The sequence below is a fragment of the Cherax quadricarinatus genome, chromosome 49 (genome assembly GCF_038502225.1).
Source record: "Cherax quadricarinatus isolate ZL_2023a chromosome 49, ASM3850222v1, whole genome shotgun sequence".
Classification (NCBI taxonomy): domain Eukaryota; kingdom Metazoa; phylum Arthropoda; class Malacostraca; order Decapoda; family Parastacidae; genus Cherax; species Cherax quadricarinatus.
In genome coordinates this window covers 4551971-4577298 of record NC_091340.1, presented here as the reverse complement: position 1 = coordinate 4577298, position 25328 = coordinate 4551971, and the positions used below count along the sequence as shown (strand labels likewise).

Sequence of the window (25328 nt, the reverse complement as noted above, 5' to 3'; positions counted from 1 at the left end):
CAAGTCCAGTAATTATTCCTACTTACGAACGACTGAGAACCACCTCTTCCAAAGTCTAGAGTTACACTGCTTCCAGTCTCTGCTTCCTCACTGGAGGATGAAAAAGGAGGTCTCCTATTGGCTAGAGGCAATGTCAACAATTTCAAGTGCCCTGACTGGGCTCTGTTACCCTCCAGATGTAAGCCCGCAGACAGGGCCTTGGAATGCGTTATTTAGGACCCTCGTCAGAGGATTTTTGAGGACGGATTAATAACTAGAAGCGAGAAAGACTTCCAGTTCATCTGCAGTTTTAATACTGTGCCACCCTTACGGGCTTATAGCATGTTTTAGCAGGATAAACCGTACTGTGATGGTAGCATACTCTTGGCCAGATAGCTATGGAAAGAATAATATAATAATAATATCGTTATTTCTACAATTACATGTACAAGGCTGTTAGATAAGACACATATGCAACAGTTAGCTGTCTTACCTAATAACCTGTCGGTATTTTATACCATTTTATTGTTCACATGTACAAGGTATACAGGCGTAGCTGACATCAATGACATACTCTATATAGAAAGCCGCTTGTTATGCAGAGCATTTCGAGTAAATTAGGTCAGTTTCGCCGTAGGATGCGACCCACACCAGTCGACTAACACTCAGGTACCTATTTAATACTGATGGGTGAACATGGACAGCAGGTGAAAATAAATGGTATAAAATACCGACACAATGGAAATATAAACACATATGCAGTATAATGTGATCCTTTATTGACAACGTTTCGCCCACACAGTGGGCTTTTTCAAGTCACACACAGATCTGTGTGTGACTTGAAAAAGCCCACTGTGTGGGTGAAACGTTGTCAATAAAGGATCACATTATACTGCATATGTGTTTATATTTCCATGGACAGCAGGTATCTTATGGAAACACGTTCTAATGTTCTCCAGCCCTACCGGAGATTCGAACTCCGGACCTTAGTGTGTGAGCTGAGTTCGTTAGCGATCGAGCTACGGGTGGTAAATGTGTTTTGGAGCTGAACTCTTCTCCAGGCTGAGGGACTGAATACCTCAAATACTTTTTCTCTAAGGCTGATGGACTGATTACATCATCTTTATTTCATTACTACCGCTCCCTGAAAAAGCCTGCTGTGTAGGCGAAACGTTTCATAAATAAAGATACCCAACTGTTACACATGTATCTTAATTTTCAAAAATAATGCAGTTTTAATTATATCCTCGACAGGGTGTTGTGATGCTCCTCCGACGAAACTCTTGGAACCTGCTGCCGGCACTGTTGGGAGCCCTGGTTCTCTCCCTCACCACCAGCAGGTAGGCCATCTTCCTTACCACCAGCAGGTAGGTCCTTCCTCACCACCAGCAAGTAGGTCATCTTTCTTACCACCAGCAGGTAGGTCATCTTTCTTACCACCAGCAGGTAGGTCATCTCCCTCATCACGAGCAGGTAAGTCACCTCCTTCACCACCAGCAGGTAGGCCCTCCCTCATCACCAGCAGGTAGATCCTCCCTCACCACCAGCAGGTAGGTCATCTTTCTTACCACCAGCAGGTAGGCCCTCCCTCATCACCAGCAGGTAGGTCCTCCCTCACTACCAGCAAGTAGGTCCTCCCTCACCACCAGCAGGTAGGTCCACCCTCACCACCAGCACCTCCCTCACCACCAGCTCCTCCCTCACCACCAGCTCCTCCCTCACCACCAGCAGGTAGGCCCTCCCTCATCACCAGCAGGTAGGTCCTCCCTCACTACCAGCAAGTAGGTCCTCCCTCACCACCAGCAGGTAGGTCCACCCTCACCACCAGCAGGTAGGTCCTCCCTTACCACCAGCAGGTAGGTCCTCCCTTACCACCAGCAGGTAGGTCCTCCCTCACCACCAGCAAGTAGGTCTTCCCTCACCACCAGCAGGTAGGTCCTCCCTCATCACCAGCAGGTAGGTCCTCCCTCATCACCAGCAGGTAGGTCCTCCCTCACCACCACCAGACAGGCTGTCACATCAAGGCAGGAGAGATCAGTCAATACTCTTGCTTGAAGGACTGTGCACCTTATCAGCGTGTGTCCGTCTCAGGGATGGGCTACAGTCATTGGTGAGTCCAGAGTGGCACCCGTCGCTTCACTGGCACAGTATTGCCTCCAGAGTGGCACCCGTCGCCTCACTAGCACCGTGTTGCCTCCAGAGTGGCACCACAACACTCACTACAGAACTTCGTATACCTCCGCTGGGGTGTCAAGCGAAGCTGCGATATCTGGTTGAATTGCGACGCCATGTTTGGAACAACGTAATGGAGACTATACTGTTATGCATGAATAACATTCGTTATATATACATTTTTTTTTAAACATCGGCTGTTTCCCATCAAAGAAGGAAGCACATTATCCAGTATTCATTCAGTAGCTGTCTTGCTAGAAGTGATCGTGTCATACTAGGAGTGCGAACCTCACCTTCCTACTGAGCACTTTACACCACTTAAACTACATTTAAATTGCCACCTTTAATTCCAGAGTAATCATACTGAAGCAAATGATAAACAAATATACAAGAAAATACTATTATTTATTACACTGATAATGATATTTTGAGGACTATATACACTGGTAAAGTGACAGATGAGGTACTGCAAGGGCAGTAATACACTCTGCAGTGGTTGTAAATGATTCCTCACACTTCTGTAATGGTTTGACCATTATCAAATCACAACTGTTGTCGTTAAAATTATATCTAATGGTTATAATTATTATCGTAATTTTTAAAGGAGTGGAGGGGTAAGCCAGCAGAAGGCCTCGGTCGGATGACCAAAAGCCCCAGCTGCGGGTCATCATATGACTAAGAACCGCGTCAGGAAACACTTGCCCTGTTTCCTGAGAAACCTTATCTAACCTAACCTAACTTGTCGCTCGGTAACCTGTGAAACACTGCAACATCTTGGAATCTTGGTACGGAAGACATCCACACAACCTTCTTGCTTACTACTGGCCCATCTCTTGGGTATGACCTACTTCCACAGGGGAATCCCTTCTACCTGTGGCAATTCCTTCGTCTGTTGCACCTCCCTCACCTGACGCCAGTATATAAGCTCCAAGCTCCATGGCTGTGCTTCAGTTCCTTCAAGACTACGGTGCTCCTCACCTCCTCACCTCATCTTTTGTATATAATTTTTCACATTATGTCCTTGTATTGATAAAGCTACTACTGGATGATGAAACGTCTACAAATAAAGATACCAGATGTTGAACATGTGTCTAATTCTTCATCAGTAATGTGTATTATAACATCCAAATACACCTATCTCACCTCTCTTTACTGTCTCCTATTTATAATTTCTCTTGCTTTCGCTTTGAGACCACGGATATATATAGAGTAAAAGGACACAAGTGCAACTAATGTGACATTTTATTGTGGCAACGTTTCGCTCTCCAGGAGCTTTGTCAATCCGTTACAAACAGCACATGAACACAGAGGGTATATAGAGACTATATCTTCTTGGGGAGCTTTGGGTAGCAGTGGTTTTGATAAGGACCTGCCTAGTATGGAGCAGTAGGCCTTCTTCAGTGTTTCTCCATTTTTATGTTCTTAAGGTGGGATAGGCTGTCCTCTGAGACGGCAATCCCCAGGTGACAGTGACTCCAGATCTTCTGGAATAAAACCTTTAGAACTTTCCGTACCTAATGAACCTTTAATGGAATACTTGACAATATCCTCATTACTGAAGTTTTCCAGATTCACAAGTTACTGTTGCAGAAGAATTGATCAATCAAATGCTTGATGATGGAGTTATTGCACCTAGCAATTCACCCTGGAATGCACCCTTGATCTTAGTACCTAAGAAGGATGGTACTTGGAGCCCAGTGATTGACTTTAGGAAGTTAAATGCGAAAACTATTCCAGATCGATCGATCGATCGATCAAATTTTTTATTATTATCACTTCTGTTGTGTAATCCCAATGTTGAGTCTCATTTTATAGTTGTGCTATATCATACCTTGTAATGCATTACAGTAAGTTTCATTACAGAAAGTTACGTTAGCTTCCATTCCAATATTTTTCTTACGTATGTTATAATGTTCAATTGTTGTGTACTTTGACATTGTATAGAATCAGCCCAAGCCGTATGCCTGTCTTTAGTTTGTATTAGTCGTATGTCGGGACGACATACATTAGCGTCGCCGAGCTCTCAGTAGTACCAGTACCAGTAACCAGTTACCAGTGTCAGTAGTGACTCACTACCAACCGTCTGTGTGAATCACTTGTTATTCACTGTTACAGCTGACCTTAGCATGTTTTGAACCCGCTCACCCCTAGGAACCATTTTGTGAGTTAGTCTAAAGATAGGGAGTGGAGACATAGGTCAGGCTGGGCGTTTCCCATATATTCCGTTTTAATTATACTCCATCATTGCCTATGTGAGTATCCTTTACCCAGTTCACGTTACCGAACCGAACACTTATGCAACATATGGGAATCTTTGCGCTGGACTAATGAAGCCACTGTGTGGCGAAACATTTCTTCATTAAAGATTCCCATATGTTGCATAAGTGTCTCAATCTTCAGGGTAACAGTTACATAGTAGAAACAATAGCTATCACACAGAAGAGATTAACAGCATACTGAAGATGTATCCAATTTGACAGAATCATAACAGACTCCCGGCTCTGTGCCTCGCCTGTGCTGGCGTCACCTGCCTGAATCATAACAGACTCCCGGCTCTGTGCCTCGCCCGTGCTGGCGTCACCTGCCTGAATCATAACAGACTCCCGGCTCTGTGCCTCGCCCGTGCTGGCGTCACCTGCCTGAATCATAACAGACTCCCGGCTCTGTGCCTCGCCCATGCTGGCGTCACCTGCCTGAATCATAACAGACTCCCGGCTCTGTGCCTCGCCCGTGCTGGCGTCACTTGCCGTAACAGTTAACACATAACACCTCGGTCAAACACCATGAACGTTATGTTCACGCTATTTGTTTTTTATTGCTAAAATTAATTTTTATTATTACTGTAATTTTTACTGGTGAAATTATTGGTATTACCGCAGTTACCGTTAACATACGGAATTTACTTTTGTCTTTGCGTAGGTTAATTTCAAAGTTCTGCCGAATTAAAAGTCTACTATCTTCCCAGAGCATGTTACGCCCACCTTCCAGGCCTTATTTGTGACCTGACGATGGTTCAAGACGGAGCAAAACGTCGTCAGAAAGTTAAGAACATAAGAAAGAAGGAGCACTGCAACAAGCCTACTGGTCCAAGCTAGGCAATTCCTAGTCACCTACTGACCTAAGCTAGTCAGGTTCATCTCCTATATTCGGGTTTTAGTGAACTGTTTCAACCACGGGACTGTGATTTTTTTTTTCACACATAAAGAAAGGCTGACGATTGAGACACTTATGCAACATATGGGAATCTTTATTCAGGAAACGTTTCGCCACACAGTGGCTTCATCAGTCCAATACAAAGTAGAAAGGCATAAGGAGAGGAGGAGTTTGAGGTAATCAGTCCCTCAACCTGGAGTCGATGTGTTCAGTCCATCAATCTTGTAGAATGTACAGCAAAGGCAAGAAGACTGGCGGTTATATAGGCGTCAGTGGATAAGGATGGACAGCAGACGAGGGCATAGTCACTGGTAGGCGGGATTTCCCAGTGGAAGTAGGTCCTACCCAAAGAGATGGGTTAGTTGTAGTAGTAGTTGTCGTAGTCGTGAAGATTATGTACATGTCCTCAGAATCAAGATTCCATGATGTTGCAGTGTCTGACAGGTTGTACAAGAGTGGTGACCTGTACTTAACTCTGTGAAGAAGTGTCTTGTGTGCTCCCTGTGGACTGAACCAAGATGCCCTCCATCGAGCAACTTTACCAGCAACTTAAGGAAGAATTGAGGGTAGCGAAGATGGAGATACGGCGATTGACTGAGGAAAACAAGAGGATTCGTAGTAGTCCTCCTGTTTCGAGTCCTCAGGTCAAGAAGGAATCGTGGTCAGTGGCTGGACAGCAGGGGACGACGAAGTTGACGATCAAGAAGACGAATGGAGAGCCAGAAACGATGAAGAAGAAAGAGACTGCTGTGGAAACTCCTGTGGAAACCTCCAACGCATTCTCGGTGCTACCCGACGAATGTGAGTCGACTACTGGGATCGTCACGACGAACGACAACAAGGAAGGTAAGAATATTGTTGTTGTTGGGGATAGCCAGGTTAGATACATGGATAGGGCATTCTGCTTGAAGGACAGGAGTAGGAGACAGAGGGTTTGCTTTCCTGGGGCTGGGATGGAGGACATTGTTAGCCGGCTTGACAACATCATGAACGGTAATGGGATCAACCCTATTATTTGCCTCAATGCTGGAGGCAATGATGTAGGCAAGCGTAGAAGTGAGGATTTAGTTAGAAAGTTCAGAACAGCTATATACATATTTAGGAAGAAGGGGGGGCGCCCTGTTATATGTGGCATTTTGCCAAGAAGAGGTGTTGGTAATGAATGGTTGTCCAGAGCAATTGGTATTAATTGTTGGCTGGATAAACACTGTAAGGATAATGCAGTACCATTCATTGACAACTGGGACAACTTCTATGGCCGAAATGACACGTATGCCAGGGATGGGGTTCACTTATCCAGGGCAGGTGTGGGTTTTCTTGCTAACTCAGTTGAGGGGGTTGTTAGGACTTTCAACTAGGATTAGTTAGAGGTATGGGTTTAGAAATGATAAATAATGAGTATGGATATATTGACTTATGCTCTGATATTAAGAATCTTAATAGTAACTGTCATGGAGTAACTCTGGGTAATGATAATTTCAGAAATTGTGTAAAAACAAAGATGAATAAGAAAAATGTGCAGAAGAAAAAACATATGATGGTATTTTATGCTAACAGTCGAAGTGCAAGAAATAAAATTAATGAACTACGTTTGGTAGCACATGCTGGGAACTTTGATATCATTGCATTAACTGAAACATGGTATGATTTAAAGAGTCGGGATATGACTGCTGAGTGTAATATTCAGGGATTTAAGTTGTTCAATGTGGATAGATGTAATGGGAAGGGGGGAAGAGTTGCATTGTATGTTCGAGAAAATATTAATTGTTGCATAAAAACAGGTATAAAAATAGATGGAGCAGTAACAGAGTCTGTTTGGGTAGAGTTCGTGGAGGATCAAGAAAAACTAATTCTAGGTGTAATATACCGACCTCCAGGCTTGGATCACGATAGAGGGAGACTTCTTTGGGACGAAATTGTTAGGGCTTCTGGACACAGTAACATAGTCATAGTAGGGGACTTTAACTTTAGTCAAATTGACTGGAATTCTTTGACAGGTAATCTAGAGTCCAGTGACTTTATGGAAACAGTTCAGGACTGTTTTCTGAAACAGAGCATAACTGAGCCTACCAGAGGTAATAATTTGCTAGACCTAGTCTTGTCAAATAAGGAAACACTCGTGAATAATCTGGAGATCACTGAAGAGCTTGGCGCAAGTGATCACAAATCCATCACTTTTAGCATTAATCGGGAATGCAAGAATAATGATAATACAATAAAAATCCCTGATTTTCGTTCTGCCGATTATAATGGACTTAGGGAACATCTGTCTAATCTTAATTGGGGTTATCTAGCTAATGATTTTATTGACGATAGTCATACTTATGAATATAAAGGGATCTGCTTTTATGATTGTTTTCTTAATAATGTACACAGTGCCCAGAGTATATACATTCCCCAGAGAGAAATTAGGTCTAATAATAACGATCCCAAATGGGTTAACAGGAGGCTAAAGCATCTATTAGGGGAGAAAAGGGGAATTTATAGGCGCATCAGAAGAGGAGAGGTTAACCTTACTGACCAATATGTTCAGCTTAAAAGAGAAGTAAAAATGTCGATTAGAAAGGCTAAACGTGACTACGAAATTAGAGTTGCTAATGAATCAAAGACTAATCCAAAGGGGTTATTTCAAGTGTATAAGACGAAGGTGAAGGAAAAAGTAGGACCTCTGAAAACTGGGAATGGACAGCTGACGGATAATGAACTGGAAATGTGTTCCTTATTTAATGACTATTTTTTGTCAGTTTTTACACAGGAAGATGTAAATGAGATTCCAGTAATTAACAATTATTTAGTTCCTGATGAATTTAAGTTAACTAATATTACTGTCACGAGGGACATGGTTATTAAACAGATAGACAAACTGAAGCAAAATAAGTCCCCGGGACCCGATGAGTTGTTTTCCAGGGTACTTAAGGAATGCAAGATGGAGCTTAGTCAGCCATTAACGAGTGTATTCAATGCGTCCATCCTTACCGGTGTTGTGCCAGAGTTGTGGAAGATGGCTAATGTGGTTCCTATATTCAAATCAGGGGATAAGTAGGTGAAACAGCAAGAAACCTCGACACCCGCCTCAATGAACACATTTACGCATGTAGGAACGACAACTTAAACAATGCCTGTGTACAACACCAAAATTCCACCAATCATCTCATGAAATTCAGAGACGCCCAATTAGTGATCAAAGAAACTAATTTCCGCAGACGCAAGTGCCTTGAATCAGCACTGATCGCTGTTTCGAATACAATTAAACAAAACAACGGCAGCTTCACCATCTCCGAAGTCTTAGCAAGAATCCTCCTGAAAACAGTAAACCCTGCCATCACATAGTCTCTCCTGTTATATGTAAAGTAAAAGGACACAAGTGCAACTAATGTGACATTTATTGTGGCAACGTTTCGCTCTCCAGGAGCTTTATCAAGCCATTACGTAATGGCTTGATAAAGCTCCTGGAGAGCGAAACGTTGCCACAATAAATGTCACATTAGTTGCACTTGTGTCCTTTTACTTTACATATTGTCGGTAATTCTACCAACTTTATTACTCTCCTGTTATACTACACAAACACATTACAGAGAGTGAACACTGAAAAAACCTGCATCTTTCCAGTCTATATTTGTCCAACCTATTTTTATGTTACCCAAGTAATAGCTTTTATATCCTTTTACTCATGTACGAATTAATTGCTCTACCATATTGTATTATTTTTGTTACTACTACTACTACTACTACTACTACTACTACTACTACCACTAGTGAACATCGAAATGGTACCTCACTAGTATTGCACCTCACTCTGAGCCTTTATATACCCTCTGTGTCCATGTATTGTTTGTAATGGCTTGATAAAGTTCCTGGAGAGCGAAACGTTGCCACAATAAATGTCACATTAGTTGCACTTGTGTCCTTTTACTTTACATATTGTCGGTAATTCTACCAACTTTATTACAACTCATCGGGTCCCGGGGACTTATTTTGCTTCAGTTTGTCTATCTGTTTAATAACCATGTCCCTTGTGACAGTAATATTAGTTAACTTAAATTCATCAGGAACTAAATAATTGTTAATTATTGGAATCTCATTTACATCTTCCTGTGTAAAAACTGACAAAAAATAGTCATTAAATAAGGAGCACATTTCCAGTTCGTTATCCGTCAGCTGTCCATTCCCAGTTTTCAGAGGTCCTACTTTTTCCTTCACCTTCGTCCTATACACTTGAAATAACCCCTTTGGATTAGTCTTTGATTCATTAGCAACTCTAATTTCATAGTCACGTTTAGCCTTTCTAATCGCCTTTTTTTACTTCTCTTTTAAGCTGAACATATTGGTCAGTAAGGTTAACCTCTCCTCTTCTGATGCGCCTATAAATTCCCCTTTTCTCCCCTAATAGATGCTTTAGCCTCCTGTTAACCCATTTGGGATCGTTATTATTAGACCTAATTTCTCTCTGGGGAATGTATATACTCTGGGCACTGTGTACATTATTAAGAAAACAATCATAAAAGCAGATCCCTTCATATTCATAAGTATGATTATCGTCAATAAAATCATTAGCTAGATAACCCCAATCAAGATTAGACAGATGTTCCCTAAGTCCATTATAATCGGCAGAACGAAAATCAGGGATTTTTACTGCATTATCATTATTCTTGCATTCCCGATTAATGCTAAAAGTGATGGATTTGTGATCACTTGCGCCAAGCTCTTCAGTGATCTCCAGATTATTCACGAGTGTTTCCTTATTTGACAAGACTAGGTCTAGCAAATTATTACCCCTGGTAGGCTCAGTTATGCTCTGTTTCAGAAAACAGTCCTGAACTGTTTCATAAAGTCACTGGACTCTAGATTACCTGTCAAAGAATTCCAGTCAATTTGACTAAAGTTAAAGTCCCCTACTATGACTATGTTACTGTGTCCAGAAGCCCTAACAATTTCGTCCCAAAGAAGTCTCCCTCTATTGTGATCCAAGCCTGGAGGTCGGTATATTACACCTAGAATTAGTTTTTCTTGACCCTCCACGAACTCTACCCAAACAGACTCTGTTACTGCTCCATCTATTTTTATACCTGTTTTTATGCAACAATTAATATTTTCTCGAACATACAATGCAACTCCTCCCCCCTTCCCATTACATCTATCCACATTGAACAAACCATTCATCACAACTTAAATCCCTGAATATTACACTCAGCAGTCATATCCCGACTCTTTAAATCATACCATGTTTCAGTTAATGCAATGATATCAAAGTTCCCAGCACATGCTACCAAACGTAGTTCATTAATTTTATTTCTTGCACTTCGACTGTTAGCATAAAATACCATCATATGTTTTTTCTTCTGCACATTTTTCCTATTCATCTTTGTTTTTACACAATTTCTGAAATTATCATTACCCAGAGTTACTCCATGACAGTTACTATTAAGATTCTTAATATCAGAGCATAAGTCAATATATCCATACTCATTATTTATCATTTCTAAACCCATACCTCTAACTAATCCTAGTTGAAAGTCCTAACAACCCCCTCAACTGAGTTAGCAAGAAAACCCACACCTGCCCTGGATAAGTGAACCCCATCCCTGGCATACATGTCATTTCGGCCATAGAAGTTGTCCCAGTTGTCAATGAATGGTACTGCATTATCCTTACAGTGTTTATCCAGCCAACAATTAATACCAATTGCTCTGGACAACCATTCATTACCAACACCTCTTCTTGGCAAAATGCCACATATAACAGGGCGCCCCCCCTTCTTCCTAATTATGTCTATAGCTGTCCTGAACTTTCTAACTAAATCCTCACTTCTACACTTGCCTACATCATTGCCTCCAGCATTGAGGCAAATAATAGGATTGATCCCATTACCGTTCATGATGTTGTCAAGCCGGCTAACAATGTCCTCCATCCCAGCCCCAGGAAAGCAAACCCTCTGTCTCCTACTCCTGTCCCTCAAGCAGAATGCCCTATCCATGTATCTAACCTGGCTATCCCCAACAACAACAATATTTAAACCTTCCTTGTTGTCGTTCGTCGTGACGATCCCAGTAGTCGACTCACATTCGTCGGGTAGCACCGAGAATGCGTTGGAGGTTTCCACAGGAGTTTCCACAGCAGTCTCTTTCTTCTTCATCGTTTCTGGCTTTCCATTCGTCTTCTTGATCGTCAACTTCGTCGTCCCCTGCTGTCCAGCCACTGACCACGATCCCTTCTTGACCTGAGGACTCGAAACAGAAGGACTACTACGAATCCTCTTGTTTTCCTCAGTCAATCGCCGTATCTCCATCTTCGCTACCCTCAGTTCTTCCTTAAGTTGCTGGTAAAGTTGCTCGATGGAGGGCATCTTGGTTCAGTCCACGGGAGCACACAAGACACTTCTTCACAGAGTTAAGTACAGGTCACCACTGAGTTAAGTACTGGTCACCACTGAGTTAAGTACAGGTCACCACTGATGAAGTTCAATGTGGATAAGTGTAAGGTACTTGCCCTTGGTAATGAAAATACCCCTCGAAGCTATAATCTAGGTGAAGTAGAGCTTGGTCATACAGAATATGAAAAAGACTTGGGAGTCATGGTAAGCAGAAATCTAAAGCCAAGACAGCAGTGCCTTAGTGTGCGCAACAAGGCCAACAGATTACTTGGATTTATCTCAAGAAGTATAAGTAACAGAAGTCCAAAAGTTATTTTACAGCTCTATACATCACTAGTGAGGCCTCATTTAGATTATGCTGCTCAGTTTTGGTCCCCTTACTACAGGATGGACATAGACTCATTAGAGAACATACAGAGAAGAATGACTAAAATGATTTACTGTGTAAGGAACCTCCCGTATGAAGATAGACTTAAAGCCTTAAATCTCCACTCTCTGGAGAGGCGTAGAATGAGGGGAGATATCATTGAAGTGTATAAGTGGATGACGGGCATAAACAAGGGAGACATTAATAAAGTACTGAGGGTGTCGAACCAGGTAAGAACCAGGAATAATGGATTTAAGTTGGATAAATTTAGATTTAGAAAGGACATAGGTAAGTACTGGTTTTCTAATAGAGTTGTAGATGCGTGGAACAGTCTTCCCAGTGGGGTGATAGAGGCTAGGACCTTGGGTAGCTTTAAGAAGAGACTGGACAAATATATGAGTGGGAGGGGCTGGGTTTGATTGGTGTCATGGGGTACGGGAGTTATTTCTTGGGAAGCTTTAGGTAGATGTCGTTTTGATAAGGACCTGCCTCGTATGGGCCAGTAGTCCTTCTGCAGTGTTCCTACATTCTTATGTTCTTATGTTCTTAAATTCGTAAGGCAGGAACGCCCCTTTGTAAAACCATGCTGAGATTCGTTGATTAATTTATGCTTTTCAAGGTGGCTACGAACTGCCTCGGCAATTATTGATTCCATAAATTTTCCCACTATGGAGGTTAGGCTTATTGGTCTATAGTTCGAAGCTAAGGACGGCAATATAAACACAAATGCAGTATAATGTGATCCTTTATTGACTACGTTTCGCCCACAGTGGGCTTTTTCAAGTCACAAACAGAACTACCTGGGGTGGAAGGAACGCGAGTATTTATAGTCCGGCTGAGGTCAGGTGAAGAATGCTGCATCTGATGATGTACCGAGTGGGGTTATAGAGTCTAAAAACTTGGGTAGCTTGGAAAGGAGATTGGATAAGTTTGTGAGCAGACCTTCTACAGTGTTCTTATGTGGGATAGCGATGAAGAAGTTTCTTGGCAAGTGGTTCAGCTATGTTATAGAAGCCACTATTCTGGTTGAAGTTGTCGGATATAGAAATGAGTGATGATTCCAGGATTCTTCGGTATTGAGTGTTGTCTTCTGTGGCGATAAGTCTTGAGTTTCTGTAGTTTATCAAGTGGTTGTGTGAATTACGGTGTTGTACGCAGGCATTCCTTGTGTCGTCAGACCTGCTTGCGTATTGGTGTTCTGAAATACGTGTTTGGAGGTCCCTTGATGTTTCGCCCACGTATAACTTGTTGCAGTCATTACAAGGGATTATGTATACCCCTGGCAATATAAACACAAATGCAGTATAATGTGATCCTTTATTGACTACGTTTCGCCCACACAGTGGGCTTTTTCAAGTCACAAACAGAACTACCTGGGGTGGAAGGAACGCGAGTATTTATAGTCCGGCTGAGGTCAGGTGAAGAATGCTGCATCTGATGATGTACCGAGTTGGGTTGTAGAGTCTAAAAACTTGGGTAGCTTGGAAAGTAGACTGGACAAGTTTGTGAGCAGACCTTCTACAGTGTTCTTATGTGGGATAGCGATGAAGAAGTTTCTTGGCAAGTGGTTCAGCTATGTTATAGAAGCCACTATTCTGGTTGAAGTTGTCGGATACAGAAATAAGTGATGATTCCAGGATTCTTCGGTATTGGGTGTTGTCTTCTGTGGCGATAAGTCTTGAGTTTCTGTAGTTTATCAAGTGGTTGTGTGAATTACGGTGTTGTACGCATGCATTCCTTGTGTCGTCAGACCTGCTTGCGTATTGGTGTTCTGAAATACGTGTTTGGAGGTCCCTTGATGTTTTGCCCACGTATAACTTGTTGCAGTCATTACAAGGGATTATGTATACCCCTGCAGAGGATTGAGGCTTGTCCTGCCTACTACTGGTGATGTCCTTGATGGTCGTGGTTGTGGAGGTAGATACTTGGAATGATGTTTTGGCAAAGATGTTGGAAACATGTTTGGCAATGGAGTTGGTGGGAAGGACTATGTATCTCTTCTCGGCAGTGTCTTCTCTGGGTGTGTTGAAGATGTTTAATGCTCGTCGTCTGCAGTCTCTGATGAAGTGACGAGGATAGTGGAGTTTGGAAAATACCTGTTCAATTATAGTGCATTCTTCCTCAAGGAACTCGTTGCTGCAGATTCTGAGTGCACGCAGGAAGAAGCCTATAATTACACCACGTTTGGTTTTGGTGTCGTGGTGAGAGTAGAAGTGGAGAAGATCGTTTTGGTTGGTGGGTTTTCGATAGACTTTAAAACGAAGTTCGTGGTCAGCTTTGCAGAGTAGAACATCAAGGAAAGGAAGAGTGTTGTCGACCTCTTCTTCAAGTGTGAACTGGATTGAAGGCTCGATCTGAGGAAGAATGCACTATAATTGAACAGGTATTTTCCAAACTCCACTATCCTCGTCACTTCATCAGAGACTGCAGACGACGAGCATTAAACATCTTCAACACACCCAGAGAAGACACTGCCGAGAAGAGATACATAGTCCTTCCCACCAACTCCATTGCCAAACATGTTTCCAACATCTTTGCCAAAACATCATTCCAAGTATCTACCTCCACAACCACGACCATCAAGGACATCACCAGTAGTAGGCAGGACAAGCCTCAATCCTCTGCAGGGGTATACATAATCCCTTGTAATGACTGCAACAAGTTATACGTGGGCGAAACATCAAGGGACCTCCAAACACGTATTTCAGAACACCAATACGCAAGCAGGTCTGACGACACAAGGAATGCATGCGTACAACACCGTAATTCACACAACCACTTGATAAACTACAGAAACTCAAGACTTATCGCCACAGAAGACAACACCCAATACCGAAGAATCCTGGAATCATCACTTATTTCTGTATCCGACAACTTCAACCAGAATAGTGGCTTCTATAACATAGCTGAACCACTTGCCAAGAAACTTCTTCATCGCTATCCCACATAAGAACACTGTAGAAGGTCTGCTCACAAACTTGTCCAGTCTCCTTTCCAAGCTACCCAAGTTTTTAGACTCTACAACCCAACTCGGTACATCATCAGATGCAGCATTCTTCACCTGACCTCAGCCGGACTATAAATACTCGCGTTCCTTCCACCCCAGGTAGTTCTGTTTGTGACTTGAAAAAGCCCACTGTGTGGGCGAAACGTAGTCAATAAAGGATCACATTATACTGCATTTGTGTTTATATTGCCATTGTGTCGGTATTTTATACCATTTATTTCCATGTATACCCCTGCAGAGGATGGAGGCTTGTCCTGCCTACTACTGGTGATGTCCTTGATGGTCGTGGTTGTGGAGGTAGATACTTGGAATGATGTTTTGGCAAAAATGTTGGAAACATGTTTGGCAATGGAGTTGGTGGGAAGGACTATGTATCTCTTCACCTGCTTTGAAAATAGGTATCACATTTGCCATTTTCCACTTATCTGGCACCATGCCAGTCTGTAGTGATATGTTGAAAAGATTAGCCAAAGGTTTGCTAAGCTCCTCTTTGATAAATTAGACACATATGCAACTCTTGGGTATCTTTATTGAGGAAACGTTTCGCCACACAGTGGCTTCATCAGTCCATACGTAGGAGAAACTTGAAGAACAGGAGGAGAATGAGGTAATCAGTCCCTCAACCTTGAGTCGATGTGTTCAGTCCATCGACTCAAGGTTGAGGGACTGATTACCTCATTCTCCTCCTGTTCTTCAAGTTTCTCCTACGTATGGACTGATGAAGCCACTGTGTGGCGAAACGTTTCCTCAATAAAGAAACCCAAGAGTTGCACATGTGTCTAATTTATCAGCATGTCGGTTCTCTGAACCATTCCTCTACAAAAGTTCCTCTTTACATTCCTTTAGAACCCTTGCATACAGTTCATCAGGGCCTGGGGATTTGTTAGGTTTTAATTTATCTATTTGTCTAAGGACCATGTCACTTGTGACCCTAATAGTGCACAGTTTATTATCATCCTGTTCTGTAAAGTAAAAGGACACAAGTGCAACTAGTGTGACATTTATTGTGGCAACGTTTCGCTCTCCAGGAGCTTTATCAAGCCATGGCTTGATAAAGCTCCTGGAGAGCGAAACGTTGCCACAATAAATGTCACACTAGTTGCACTTGTGTCCTTTTACTTTACATATTGTCGGTAATTCTACCAACTTTATTACATCCTGTTCTACATAATTTATCATTTCTGGAATATCGCTAGTATCTTCCTGAGTAAAAACTGAGAGGAAGTATGTGTTAAAAATTCTACACATTTCCTTATCACTGTCAGTGAGCTGACCCGAGGAACTTTCGAGTGGGCCTATCTTGTCTCTGATCTTACTTCTGTATACCTGAAAGAATCCTTTTGGATTAGTCTTCGATTCTCTTGCAACTTTAACCTCATAATCTCTTTTTGCTTAATCATCTTAAATATCTTGACAGTGATTACTGGGTGAGTTACAGGACGGAGACTAATCTACAGCACCGAGGCTGCAAAATTTCACAATTAAGCCTGTATACTTGGATGTTAAAAAGGTTTATCTTAACAGAAGAGGCCTATATGAGGTCTACATGAATAGTACTGGCAAGGGATACTGTATCCCCATGCAACAGTGACCAGGGATAATGTATCCCCATGCAATAGTGACCAGGGACACTGCATCACCATGCAATAGTTAGCAGGGATACTGTATCACCATGCAATAGTGATCAGGGATACTGTATCCCCATGCAATAGTGACCAGGGATACTGTATTACCACACAATAGTGAGCAGGGATACTGTATCACCATGCAATAGTGACCAGGGATACTGTATCCCCATGCAATAGTGACCAGGGATACTGTATTACCACACAATAGTGACCAGGGATACTGTATCACCATACAATAGTGAGCAGGGATACTGTATCACCATACAATAGTGAGCAGGGATACTGTATCGCCACACAACAGTGAGCAGGGATACTGTATCATCATACAATAGTGAGCAGGGATACTGTATTACCATACAGTAGTGAGCAGGGATACTGTATCACCATGCAATAGTGACCAGGGATACTGTATCCCCATGCAATAGTGACCAGGGATACTGTATCCCCATGCAATAGTGACCAGGGATACTGTATCACCACACAATAGTGACCAGGGATACTGTATCACCACACAATAGTGACCAGGGATACTGTATCACCATACAATAGTGACCAGGGATACTGTATCACCACACAATAGTGACCAGGGATACTGTATCACCACACAATAGTGAGCAGGGATACTGTATCACCACACAATAGTGACCAGGGATACTGTATCACCATACAATAGTGAGCAGGGATACTGTATCACCACACAATAGTGACCAGGGATACTGTATCCCCATGCAATAGTGACCAGGGATACTGTATCACCACACAATAGTGACCAGGGATACTGTATCACCACACAATAGTGACCAGGGATACTGTATCACCACACAATAGTGACCAGGGATACTGTATCACCACACAATAGTGACCAGGGATACTGTATCACCATGCAATAGTGAGCAGGGATACTGTATCACCACACAATAGTGTCCAGGGATACTGTATCACCACACAATAGTGACCAGGGATACTGTATCACCACACAATAGTGACCAGGGATACTGTATCACCACACAATAGTGACCAGGGATACTGTATCACCATGCAATAGTGACCAGGGATACTGTATCACCACACAATAGTGACCAGGGATACTGTATCACCATACAATAGTGACCAGGGATACTGTATCACCACACAATAGTGACCAGGGATACTGTATCCCCATGCAATAGTGACCAGGGATACTGTATCACCACACAATAGTGACCAGGGATACTGTATCACCATACAATAGTGACCAGGGATACTGTATCACCATACAATAGTGACCAGGGATACTGTATCACCACACAATAGTGACCAGGGATACTGTATCACCATGCAATAGTGAGCAGGGATACTGTATCACCACACAATAGTGTCCAGGGATACTGTATCACCACACAATAGTGTCCAGGGATACTGTATCACCACACAATAGTGAGCAGGGATACTGTATCACCACACAATAGTGAGCAGGGATACTGTATCCCCATGCAATAGTGACCAGGGATACTGTATCCCCATGCAATAGTGACCAGGGATACTGTATCACCACACAATAGTGAGCAGGGATACTGTATCCCCATGCAATATTGACCAGGGATACTGTATCCCCATGCAATAGTGACCAGGGATACTGTATCCCCATGCAATAGTGACCAGGGATACTGTATACCCATGCAATAGTGACCAGGGATACTGTATCACCACACAATAGTGAGCAGGGATACTGTATCACCATACAATAGTGACCAGGGATACTGTATCCCCATGCAATAGTGACCAGGGATACTGTATACCCATGCAATAGTGACCAGGGATACTGTATCACCACACAATAGTGAGCAGGGATACTGTATCCCCATGCAATAGTGACCAGGGATACTGTATACCCATGCAATAGTGACCAGGGATACTGTATCACCACACAATAGTGACCAGGGATACTGTATCCCCATGCAATAGTGACCAGGGATACTGTATACCCATGCAATAGTGACCAGGGATACTGTATCACCACACAATAGTGAGCAGGGATACTGTATCCCCATGCAATAGTGACCAGGGATACTGTATCACCACACAATAGTGAGCAGGGATACTGTATCACCACACAATAGTGACCAGGGATACTGTATCCCCATGCAATAGTGACCAGGGATACTGTATCCCCATGCAATAGTGACCAGGGATACTGTATCACCACACAATAGTGACCAGGGATACTGTATCACCATACAATAGTGACCAGGGATACTGTATCACCATACAATAGTGACCAGGGATACTGTATCACCATACAATAGTGACCAGGGATACTGTATCACCATACAATAGTGACCAGGGATACTGTATCACCATACAATAGTGACCAGGGATACTGTATCACCATACAATAGTGAGCAGGGATACTGTATACCCATGCAATAGTGACCAGGGATACTGTATCACCACACAATAGTGACCAGGGATACTGTATCACCATACAATAGTGACCAGGGATACTGTATCACCATACAATAGTGACCAGGGATACTGTATCACCATACAATAGTGACCAGGGATACTGTATCACCACACAATAGTGACCAGGGATACTGTATCACCATACAATAGTGACCAGGGATACTGTATCACCATACAATAGTGACCAGGGATACTGTATCACCATACAATAGTGACCAGGGATACTGTATCACCATACAATAGTGACCAGGGATACTGTATCACCATACAATAGTGACCAGGGATACTGTATCACCATACAATAGTGACCAGGGATACTGTATTACCACACAATAGTGTCCAGGGATACTGTATCACCACACAATAGTGAGCAGGGATACTGTATCACCATACAATAGTGACCAGGGATACTGTATCACCATACAATAGTGACCAGGGATACTGTATCACCATACAATAGTGAGCAGGGATACTGTATCACCACACAATAGTGTCCAGGGATACTGTATCACCATACAATAGTGAGCAGGGATACTGTATCACCATACAATAGTGAGCAGGGATACTGTATCACCATACAATAGTGAGCAGGGATACTGTATCCCCATGCAATAGTGAGCAGGGATACTGTATCACCATACAATAGTGAGCAGGGATACTGTATCACCATACAATAGTGAGCAGGGATACTGTATCACCATATAATAGTGAGCAGGGATACTGTATCACCATATAATAGTGAGCAGGGATACTGTATCCCCACGCAATAGTGACTAAGGGTACTGGACACGTGGAGAAACGTTCTCTGTCTTATGTGTACCAATCCCTGTTGATCCCTGTATGAACAATGAAGAGAAAATTATTATAATTATTATGATTATTATTATTATTATTATTATTATTATTATTATTATTATTATTATTATTATTATTATTATTATTATTATTATTATTATTATTATTATTATTATTATTTGTGTCAGAGTGGGCAGCGAGAGAGAGAAACATCGTGGGAGCCAGACCTACCCTATCATCAAGACGAACCTGCCCCACTTCTCTTACAGGTAGGTTGACAGTCTTACAGGTAGGTTGAGAGTCTTACAGGTAGGTTGAGAGTCTTACAGGTAGGTTGAGAGTCTTACAGGTAGGTTGAGAGTCTTACAGGTAGGTTGAGAGTCTTACAGGTAGGTTGAGAGTCTTACAGGTAGGTTGACAGTCTTACAGGTAGGTTGACAGTCTTACAGGTAGGTTGAGAGTCTTACAGGTAGGTTGAGAGTCTTACAGGTAGGTTGAGAGTCTTACAGGTAGGTTGAGAGTCTTACAGGTAGGTTGAGAGTCTTACAGGTAGGTTGAGAGTCTTACAGGTAGGTTGACAGTCTTACAGGTAGGTTGAGAGTCTTACAGGTAGGTTGACAGTCTTACAGGTAGGCTGAGAGTCTTACAGGTAGGTTGAGAGTCTTACAGGTAGGTTGAGAGTCTTACAGGTAGGTTGACAGTCTTACAGGTAGGTTGAGAGTCTTACAGGTAGGTTGAGAGTCTTACAGGTAGGTTGAGAGTCTTACAGGTAGGTTGAGAGTCTTACAGGTAGGTTGAGAGTCTTACAGGTAGGCTGAGAGTCTTACAGGTAGGTTGAGAGTCTTACAGGTAGGTTGACAGTCTTACAGGTAGGTTGAGAGTCTTACAGGTAGGTTGAGAGTCTTACAGGTAGGTTGAGAGTCTTACAGGTAGGTTGAGAGTCTTACAGGTAGGTTGAGAGTCTTACAGGTAGGTTGAGAGTCTTACAGGTAGGTTGACAGTCTTACAGGTAGGTTGAGAGTCTTACAGGTAGGTTGAGAGTCTTACAGGTAGGTTGAGAGTCTTACAGGTAGGTTGAGAGTCTTACAGGTAGGTTGAGAGTCTTACAGGTAGGCTGAGAGTCTTACAGGTAGGTTGAGAGTCTTACAGGTAGGTTGAGAGTCTTACAGGTAGGTTGAGAGTCTTACAGGTAGGTTGAGAGTCTTACAGGTAGGTTGAGAGTCTTACAGGTAGGTTGACAGTCTTACAGGTAGGTTGACAGTCTTACAGGTAGGCTGAGAGTCTTACAGGTAGGCTGAGAGTCTTACAGGTAGGCTGAGAGTCTTACAGGTAGGTTGACAGTCTTACAGGTAGGTTGACAGTCTTACAGGTAGGTTGACAGTCTTACAGGTAGGTTGACAGTCTTACAGGTAGGTTGACAGTCTTACAGGTAGGCTGACAGTCTTACAGGTAGGCTGAGAGTCTTACAGGTAGGCTGAGAGTCTTACAGGTAGGTTGAGAGTCTTACAGGTAGGTTGACAGTCTTACAGGTAGGTTGACAGTCTTACAGGTAGGCTGAGAGTCTTACAGGTAGGCTGAGAGTCTTACAGGTAGGTTGAGAGTCTTACAGGTAGGTTGAGAGTCTTACAGGTAGGTTGACAGTCTTACAGGTAGGTTGACAGTCTTACAGGTATGTTGACAGTCTTACAGGTAGGCTGAGAGTCTTACAGTTAGGTTGACAGTCTTATAGGTAGGTTGACAGTCTTACAGGTAGGCTGAGAGTCTTACAGGTAGGTTGAGAGTCTTACAGGTAGGTTGAGAGTCTTACAGGTAGGTTGACAGTCTTACAGGTAGGTTGACAGTCTTACAGGTAGGTTGACAGTCTTACAGGTAGGTTGAGAGTCTTACAGGTAGGTTGACAGTCTTACAGGTAGGTTGACAGTCTTACAGGTAGGTTGAGAGTCTTACAGGTAGGTTGACAGTCTTACAGGTAGGTTGACAGTCTTACAGGTAGGTTGAGAGTCTTACAGGTAGGTTGACAGTCTTACAGGTAGGCTGAGAGTCTTACAGTTAGGTTGACAGTCTTACAGGTAGGTTGAGAGTCTTACAGGTAGGTTGACAGTCTTACAGGTAGGTTGACAGTCTTACAGGTAGGCTGAGAGTCTTACAGGTAGGTTGAGAGTCTTACAGGTAGGTTGAGAGTCTTACAGGTAGGTTGACAGTCTTACAGGTAGGTTGACAGTCTTACAGGTAGGTTGACAGTCTTACAGGTAGGTTGACAGTCTTACAGGTAGGCTGAGAGTCTTACAGGTAGGTTGAGAGTCTTACAGGTAGGTTGAGAGTGTTACAGGTAGGTTGAGAGTCTTACAGGTAGGTTGAGAGTCTTACAGATAGGCTGACAGTCCTACGAGTTTAGCGCTTTTTCTTCTAAATAATAATAATAATAATAATAATAATAATAATAATAATAATAATAATAATAATAATAATAATAATAATAATAATAAAAATAATAATAATAATAATAATAATAATAATAATAGTAATAATAATAATAATAATAATAATAATAATAATAATAATAATAATAATAATAATAATAATAATAATTACAACAACACTAACAACAACAGGCCTATGTCTGCCTACTAAAAAAACAGCAAAAAGCCTATAAGTGCATTATTCACCAAGAAACGCTAACCCGTAGGGGCTCATCCAGTGCCAGGGGAGTGTAAGGTAATTAAGTTTGATCCTAGAGAAAATAAACTCCTGATCCTTGGAGCAAGAGCCCTCCACCAGCACCAACGCACCTCATCTGGATTTAATACAAGTGTACATAATTGATATACACCGTGGGGTGTATATGTGTATGTATATGTATACTTTAATAGCAGGTCTGAGAAGACTCTTACTGGAGGCCTGGTCATGGACCGGGCCGCGGGGGCGTTGATCCCCGGAATAACCTCCAGGTAACCTCCAGGTATATGTGTACACAGGCCCGGTGGCCTGGTGGCCTGGTGGCCCGGTGGCCTGGTGGCCCAGTGGCCTGGTGGCCCGGTGGCCTGGTGGCCTGGTGGCCTGGTGGCCTGGTGGCCTGGTGGCCTGGTGGCCCGGTGGCCTGGTGGCCTGGTGACCCGGTGGCTTGGTGGCCCAGTGGCCCGGTGGCCCAGTGGCCCGGTCGGTAAAGCTCCCGCTTCACACATGGAGGGCCCGGGTTCGATTCCCGGCGGGTGGAAACATATCGACGTGTTTCCTTACACCTGTTGTTCTGTTCACCTAGCAGCAAATAGGTACCTGGGTGTTAGTCGACTGGTGTGGGTGGCATCCTGGGGGACAAGATTAAGGACCCCAATGGAAATAAGTTAGACAGTCCTCGATGACGCACTGACTTTCTTGGGTTATCCTGGGTGGCTAACCCTCCGGGGTTAAAAATCCGAACGAAATCTTATCTATCTTGACGGAGGATCGAGCTTTCAACAATTATTGTGTCGAAATTAGATTAGATATTACTGCCGAAGTGGCTAGTTTATTGTACTTCCTTGTTCATCCTGTGGATGGTAGTGGCTAGTTTATTGTACTTCCTTGTTCATCCTGTGGATGGTAGTGGCTAGTTTATTGTACTTCCTTGTTCATCCTGTGGATGGTAGTGGCTAGTTTATTGTACTTCCTTGTTCATCCTGTGGATGGTAGTGGCTAGTTTATTGTACCCCCTTGTTCATGCAGGGGAGGGTAGCAGGGGAGGGTAGCAGGGGAGGGTAGCAGGGGAGGGTAGCTGGGGAGGGTAGCAGTGGAGGGTAGCAGGGGTGGGTAGCAAGGGAGGGTAGCAGGGGAAGGTAGCAGGGGAAGGTAGCAGGGGAGGGTAGCAAGGGAGGGTAGCAGGGGAGGGTAGCAGGGTAGGGTAGCAGGGGAGGGTAGCAGGGGAAGGTAGCAGGGGAAGGTAGCAGGGGAGGGTAGCAGGGGAAGGTAGCAGGGGAGGGCAGCAGGGGAGGACAGCAGGGGAGGAAAGCAGGGGAGGGTAGCAGGGGAGGGTAGCAGGGGAGGGTAGCAGGGGAGGGTAGCAGGGGAGGGTAACAGGGGAAGGTAGCAGGGGAGGGTAGCAGGGGAGGACAGCAGGGGAGGACAGCAGGGGAAGGTAGCAGGGGAGGGTAGCAGGGGAGGGTAGCAGGGGAGGGTAGCAGGGGAGGGTAACAGGGGAAGGTAGCAGGGGAGGGTAGCAGGGGAGGACAGCAGGGGAGGACAGCAGGGGAAGGTAGCTGGGGAGGGTAGCAGTGGAGGTTTGCTGGGGTGGGTAGCAAGGGAGGGTAGCAGGGGAAGGTAGCAGGGGAGGGCAGCAGGGGAGGACAGCAGGGGAGGGCAGCAGGGGAGGGTAGCAGGGGAGGGTAGCAGGGGAGGGTAGCAGGGGAGGGTAGCAGGGGAGGGTAGCAGGGGAGGGTAGCAGGGGAGGGTAACAGGGGATGGTAGCAGGGGAGGGTAGCAGGGGAGGACAGCAGGGGAGGACAGCAGGGGAAGGTAGCTGGGGAGGGTAGCAGTGGAGGGTTGCAGGGGTGGGTAGCAAGGGAGGGTAGCAGGGGAAGGTAGCAGGGGAGGGTAGCAGGGGAGGACAGCAGGGGAGGGCAGCAGGGGAGGACAGCAGGGGAGGGCAGCAGGGGAGGGTAGCAGGGGAGGGTAGCAGGGGAGGGTAACACAAGATATGGGTACATAAAAGTCAGGATACATAAAGGTTAGGAAAAGTGTTATGTACAACCCACGAAATCAATTTTCTGAGATGAACACTGTGCTAGGTCTGTATCCCTTGTGCAGGCACTTGTTCAAATATAGATATTATTATTATTATTATTATTGATAAATTAGACACATGTGCAACTCTTGGGTATCTTTATTGAGGAAACGTTTCGCCACACAGTGGCTTCATCAGTCCATACATAGGGATCTTAATACTTAGGAATTCTTCGCTTGCCTAATTCTTGGGCACAACCTACTTCCACATTGAACAAATGTGACACCACCTATGACTGCTGCACCTCTCCTGCCATACGGTTTATAAGCTGCTTCTCCGCTCATCTGCCGTATTCCATTCAAGATTGATGGACTGAACACATCGACTCAAGGTTGAGGGACTGATTACCTCATTATCCTCCTGTTCTTCAAGTTTCTCCTTTGTATGGACTGATGAAGCCACTGTGTGGCGAAACGTTTCCTCAATAAAGATACCCAAGAGTTGCACATGTGTCTAATTTATCAACATGTCGGTTCTCTGAACCATTCATCTATTATTATTATTATTATTATTATTATTATTATTATTATTATTATTGTTGTTGTTGTTGTTGTTGTTGTTGTTGTTGTTGTTGTTGTTGTTGTTGTTGTTGTTGTTGTTGTTGTTGTTGTTGTTGTTGTTGTTGTTGTTTTTGTTGTTGAAAGTGTTAAGGCAGT

At 43.6% G+C, this 25328-nt stretch overlaps 1 protein-coding gene across 5 annotated transcripts in view; it reads left to right on the top strand.

Annotated features, from left to right (window-relative positions):
• Positions 1-25328, top strand: part of LOC128696966 (gamma-aminobutyric acid receptor alpha-like) — a 94153-nt gene that overhangs the window by 48534 nt on the left and 20291 nt on the right. For 3 of the 5 annotated variants that reach the window (XM_070095106.1, XM_070095105.1, XM_070095107.1), the window contains 2 exons: positions 1234-1319; positions 20105-20185. In XM_070095106.1, coding sequence (XP_069951207.1) covers positions 1243-1319; positions 20105-20185 — 158 coding nt within the window. In that variant the 5' untranslated portion in view covers positions 1234-1242. The remainder of the gene's footprint in view (positions 1-1233; positions 1320-20104; positions 20186-25328) is intronic. The other 2 variants (XM_070095109.1, XM_070095108.1) reach the window with 1 other exon arrangement.